At 44.4% G+C, this 6,195-nt stretch overlaps 1 protein-coding gene across 1 annotated transcript; it reads left to right on the plus strand.

The window, feature by feature from the left end:
- Positions 1-577: 577 nt before the first annotated feature.
- LOC104401193 (glucose-fructose oxidoreductase domain-containing protein 1) lies at positions 578-1,848 on the plus strand. Its single transcript, XM_010009703.1, has one exon. The coding sequence runs from the start codon at positions 635-637 to the stop codon at positions 1,496-1,498; it is 864 nt and encodes a 287-aa protein (XP_010008005.1). The 5' UTR covers positions 578-634; the 3' UTR covers positions 1,499-1,848.
- The last annotated feature ends 4,347 nt before the right edge of the window (positions 1,849-6,195 follow it).

Raw genomic sequence — 6,195 nt, forward strand, 5'->3', positions numbered from 1 at the left:
TTCAGTCAGAGCCACTTAAAGAGTCTGAATGGGGAAGATCCACTGAATGGGACTAATCCACTGGGAAGACAGTCCCAGACTTTTCAATGTCTACTATGTTAAGTTACTGTATACATGGGGTCGTGTTACTCACGCTTTAGGGAATTAAATCTGAAGGTCAGATTCAGTTCTCAGATTGCCCCCCCCAAAAAATCACAGAAGAGATGTCTGTGAGATGGCTGAGTGGGGGTGGATGGTTTTGTACCTGCTTCCAGAAGGTGGCAGATGGGGGGTAGCAGCCCACCTTACCTTAGCTTAATTTCTTAGCTGTCCAGGCCCTCAGCTCTGTGCTATTTTTAGACACGAGTGCATTTTGAAACTAAAAAGGGATACTTTTTCACTGTGGTGAAGAATCTTCTATGTGCATTTTGGAAACAACACCACAGGGGTTCTTTGTGCCTTTAACAGCATATTGAAATGTTTACTTCTTGCAAGGATCTTTCTCCTTGGCTTAGTGTTGAAGAATAGCCTCGAGGCTTCCAGCTTACTCAACCAATGTATTTTTGTTGATTTACTTTTTTTTTTGAACTGTTTTTCAGGCATTGGAAAAAATGTCATCTGTGACCGAACGGCGACTCCCCTGGATGCCTTTAGGATGATGACCGCGGCTCATTATTACCCAAAGCTCATGAGCATCATGGGGAACGTGTTGCGCTTCCTGCCTGCGTTCGTGAAGATGAAGCAGCTGATTCAGGAGGGTTACGTAGGGGAGCTGCTGGTGTGTGAGGTGCAGGTTCACAGCGGGAGCCTGCTAGGCAAGAAGTACAACTGGAGCTGTGATGACCTGATGGGAGGTGGGGGCTTGCACTCAGTTGGCACCTACATCATCGACCTTTTGACCTTCCTCACCAGCCAGAAGGCTGTGAAAGTGCATGGGTTGCTCAAGACCTTTGTAAAGCAGACGGACCACATCAAGGGGATACGGCAGATCACCAGTGATGACTTCTGTACGTTTCAGATGGTGTTGGAAGGCGGCGTGTGCTGCACGGTGACGCTCAACTTCAACGTCCCAGGGGAGTTCAAACAAGACATTATTGTGGTGGGTTCGGCAGGACGGCTGATTGTAATAGGCACTGATCTCTATGGACAGAGCAACAGCTCTCCTCAGCAGGAGCTCCTTCTAAAGGACTCCACGCCAGTCAGCAACTCCTTACTTCCAGAGAAAGCCTTCAGTGACATCCCATCCCCCTACTTGCGAGGCACCATTAAGATGGTTCAAGCTGTCAGGCAGGCATTTGAGGACCAGGATGACAGGAGGACCTGGGACGGGAGGCCCCTTACGATGGCTGCCACTTTTGACGACTGTCTGTATGCCCTGTGTGTTGTGGACACCATTAAAAAGTCCAACCAGTTGGGGGAGTGGCAGAACATTTCAATCATGACCGAGGAGCCGGAACTGAGCCCGGCATATTTAATCAGCGAAGCCATGCGGAAGAGCAGGATGTCTCTGTACTGCTAGCTCCTCTCAGCTCCTAGGAAAGAATAGGAACCAGACAGCTCTTGAAGAAAATGGCAATTCAGCCCCTGTGAAGGGTTTGGGTATCTTAGAAACAGCTGAGGATACAGGAGAAGGAAATATGGTATCAACTAAATCTGTTGGTGGCTAAATGCCAGAGCGATAAGGTCCTCAGAAATGCCCAAAACAGATAGGAGACTGAAGAGCTGACATAACTGTTTTGATAACAGTATTAGCTGGTTAATGGGAAAGAGAGATCATGGACTCATCTCCTGCTTGCAGGTGCTTTAGATTATCCAATTGTGTTTACTGTGAAAGGTTGGGAAGATCCTTTTAGATTTTCCTTACCTACCAGAGGGCTGTGAAGGTACTGTCATGTCGTTAAATTTTCTGTAGTGTCTGACATGAATGGTTCCTACCATGACAGCTGACACCACCATGTTGTAGTACTACACCTCTAACCAACACACAGAATAATAGGACTTGCTGTGAAAGTGTCACTTGATATGGAAAATCTCGGCAGCTCACTTTTCATACAGCTTGTTAGGAGCTTCTCTGTGTTGGTTTAACTAGTTGGATTTTCTTTTAGTTTATTTTGTTGGTTTGTTTTGTTGTGGTTTTTTGTTTTTTTGTTTTTTTTAAGCACAATTAAGTAGGAGAACATGTGGCTTTTAAAAACAAAGGAGTCCTCAACCACAGTGCGTGTGCCCCGCTATTGGGGGAGGGTCTTCTGGGAGCTCCCAGTAAGCTTCAGTGTCAACTGCAGAGATTTGCTGATTAAAATGGGTTGTGCAAAACCTTCATGGATGGCAAGTGGCATGATGGAGTAGTGATAGTGGGTTTTATTATACAGCTGAACTCAGGCTAGTCTTATGGAGGTTTACACATCATTTCCTGTGTCTGGAATTGACTTTTGAGTGAATTCATTGTGCATTTTGGTGTTAGGTGGAAAACAGGAGAAATACAACCCAAAACTGTACAATGCTTAGACAGGCAGTGTTCTTTTAAACCTTTGTGAACTCACACTCGAGAGATGCACACTGACAATTAATTTGATATAGCTCAGCCCAGAAGCTTTCACCTCCAAGTGCTGAGTGTGAGAGAAAAACAAAAGGGATGTCAAGATTTCCTGTCCATTTCCAGGGGAAAAAATTAATAAGACCCTCACCTCTTCACCTCCTTAAAGGGGCCAGCTCCTGGTACCGTAGTAATCATTCCCTGTCATCAGTGCAGGGTACATACCCTTTTAGTATGTTTGTCCTGTTCTTTTTAATATTTTAGATTGCAGTCTTGAAATAATACATTCTTTTGAGAACATATTCTTGAAAGAATGTAATGAAAGGCACATGAATTATCCCAGTGAACAGGGATACTGATATTCTGCATAAAGCTGCTCCAGTGCGTATGTGTTTACAGTGCTAGGTTGTCAGATAGGAAAAAAAGTAGAACACAAGCATATAGCACTAAATTATATTAAACTTGAGGAAAACCCTTTTCGAGGTTTTTTGTTAATTTTGACTAGGGGAAAGAAGAGAACATTTAGATGAGCAGTAAATTAGAGGAGAAAATATGACTCTCTTTCTCCAGGCCACTGCAGTAGTGTTGCCATTTTAGGTTAGAAAGAGAACTGTCAGAATTTATTTTTTTAGAAAGCACTCACAGTTCTGCTATTTTAGGAGCACTAAGGTCTTCTCTAGGGCTTCTCTACAAATGACTCTCTCTGACTGCTGTATGCTTCTGTCTGTCCTGTGCACAGTTTTAGAGCTTCATGTTTTTGAACAGAAGGGTGTCAATAGTGTGGTTCATCTCATCTGATTTTAGCCGGCTGCAAGTCAAGTGTCTTGTCCTAATCAGCTGTACAAGGACACAGAAGTCAATACAGAGCGAGCTCTCCAAAGGCTGACTCAGTTCATCCTGAGATTGATATAGAAGGAGGTGCCCATTGGAAAGTCCTGACCTCCTCCTTTGCAGAGAGTCCTGGCTTCTAAATTTTTAGGTGGCTAAAGTTAGGAAACTTGACTCCCAACTCAAAATTATTAATGTGTGCTTAATTTCTGGAGAGCATATGTGTGACCTTTCCTGAAACATTCCCCCAAGTGTAATAGTGTGACTGATGAAGGAATAATGTAATACTGCAAAACCACACCCTAATGGAGAATTGTTTCTATCCATGTTGTTCTGCCAGTTCTAGCAACTGTCCCTGAGGTTGACTGCTTCTGCTAAGACCTCAGGCAAGCTTTCATCATTCCTTCTTGGAAGCAGCCCTTGACAAGTTTGGATGCTTTTCCTAAAATTGGATTTCTCTGAGAATTCCTGAGGTAGTATTTGTGCCAACAGGAACTTTCCATTGTAATTGTTGTGGTATACCAAGCTATCCAGTTCCTGCCCTGAAAAGAACACAGAGAAATACAGAAGAGAGAATTTATCAAGAAATCATACCTCTTTCTCTCTCCTGAAAAATGGAATTAGCTCCAAGAGGATCAAGGGAGTTTGCATATAGTAAGGCAAAAGCCTTTTATTGTAAACAGTGGCTAGTTCAAGTCATGAATGCAAGCCCGATGGATAATTAACCATGTCCAGTTAAACAGCATCCAAATCTGTAACTAAACATGGACCAAAATGTGTGCTTCTTAGAGGTTTGGCAGCTATGCTGGAATTGCCATTCAAGTCTTTGCACCTTGTTTTAGTTCACAAACATTGACAGTTTTTCCTGTCTGTATGTTCTTATTTTTCTGTATCTTTCTGAGGTTTGTGATGCCAGCTGGAAGGAGAATCCTGTTCCTTGCTCTGCAGTGAAGGTGAGGCACAGTGTATAGGGATAGTACTACTGAGCTCAACCTTCCTGTCCTGGATCCAAAGGCTAAGCTGACAGGCATCGTCTATCCACTGTGCAGACTTACTGATGCAGACAGTGATGCTTAGCAGAAAGAAAATCTAATGCGCTGGTTCCATAGCCATCTGAGGCTCGTATTAGTACTGGCTTGCAAGTGGGTTGAATCCTGTACAGCTCGTTGTGTGACCACAGTGCTGGCCCCAGAGGGGCAGGCAAAATGAGCAGGGCAGGGTGGGACCTCCTCTTCTGACAGCAACAGAGATCTCATGCTAGATTTAGGTGAAGTTGTTATCTAACTGGGATGGCAGCAGTAACTGCATACGTTCAGGATTGTATGTCAGGTTTTCCATTCTCTAGGAGGTGAAGATGCTGTAGTGTCAAGTGTGAAGATAATCATCTTCCCCCTGGCTTAGAGGAGGAAGGAACTGGTTCATTTATAGAATGTGTATTACTATTCTGATAAATTGTTAATTTACAGTCTGGGATCTTTCTTGGCAGCATCAAGCCCTCTGCTCTTTTGGTACAGTTGAAAGTACATTGGAAGTACATTGAATTGCCCTAAGTAGCCTCTGGAGTTCACGCTGTGTTTAAGAATTTGGGCAGCAGATAGCAGAGATGTACTTGGCTGGTCAGAAGTGGTACCACACCAGGAAGCCTGTATTTGGAATTGCACTTTTAATGCTGTCCTTTAATGCTGTGCCACAAGTTTTGGGATGAATGCTGCTAGAATTGGTGCAGGCCTAATAGCCAAACCGTGGCTACTGCTGGAATTTACAGTAGCCCACATCGAGTTTGTTCATATACTAGGTAAGAAATGGTCATTCTTCTTACCCAGGGCTGCTGTTGGAGAGGCTCTTTCCTTTGCTATCAACCTGTGCACATAGGACACTGGACCTTGTGGTCTGTTGCCAAAGACAAGAAGAGCCAAAGGGTGAACCCATGTGAAATCTGCTGCTGCTCTGTAGGGGCCTGCTCCAATGGTCAGCTGAGAAACGATATCTTATTTTCCATGGGAATTGCATTGGGGTCTACAGCAGGGGTAGGGCGAGACTATACTGTGTGACAGCAGGGCACAGGGAACTCCTTCCGTGTGTCTGAAGGGAGAGCGCTGACTGCAGCAGGGAGCGACAGGAAGGTGTATCTGCAGTCCAGTACCTATATGCTTGTGCCAACAGGGAGAACATGCTGGTTGTGTGCAGAGGGTGAGGGCTGAACCTCCTGAGGGTGACAGCAGCAGCCATACTCCATCTTTGTGTTTGGGAGCCTGAGAAGGGACCCTGCCTTCAGGGAAGCAGTATCTGTCCTGTACTCGTACTAGATCGTGTACGTCCTCCGTGCTGAGCTGAGTGAAGTCCTATGTAGAGGAATAAGAACTCTGCAAGAGCTTGGGGTTTCCTGTATCTAATATCGTGCATGTGTTAAATTAGTAATACTTTAGCTGTGTAGTTAGAAAATGCCAAGTAGAGTTGATACGCCCTTACCCATGCAGCAAATATGGCAGAGAATCAGGGCATGCATAGGTAAGTTTAGGCTCAGGATGGGCTGCTGTGGAGTTCATCCTTTGCTTTGGCTGAAAGCATGAGAAATTCCTGCCCAGCCAGCATAGGGCAATCAGAGGCACTCTCCACTTTGTACTTAGTGTTTCCTTCTTTAGAATAGCTTTCAAACCAGTGACTGTGCAAGTGAACACCTGTCCTGGAAGATCAGCCATTCAAAAAAGGGAAGCTTTTCTGCTGTGTGTGGTCACAGCACAAGGACAATTCAATTTCTCTGTTACCTTGTTTATTTCTGTGTCCATACAAATGTGGAAAAGACCCAGACGATTAAAAATGACCCATTCATCTGCCAAAAAAAAAAAAAAAAAAAA

Source organism: Nestor notabilis, unplaced genomic scaffold (assembly GCF_000696875.1).
Source record: "Nestor notabilis isolate BGI_N333 unplaced genomic scaffold, ASM69687v1 scaffold34112, whole genome shotgun sequence".
In the NCBI taxonomy this organism is placed as follows: domain Eukaryota; kingdom Metazoa; phylum Chordata; class Aves; order Psittaciformes; family Psittacidae; genus Nestor; species Nestor notabilis.

Coding starts and splice junctions, on each gene's coding strand:
- LOC104401193 (XM_010009703.1), top strand. CDS start 635: ATGATGACCGCGGCTCATTATTACCCAAAGCTCATGAGCATCATGGGG.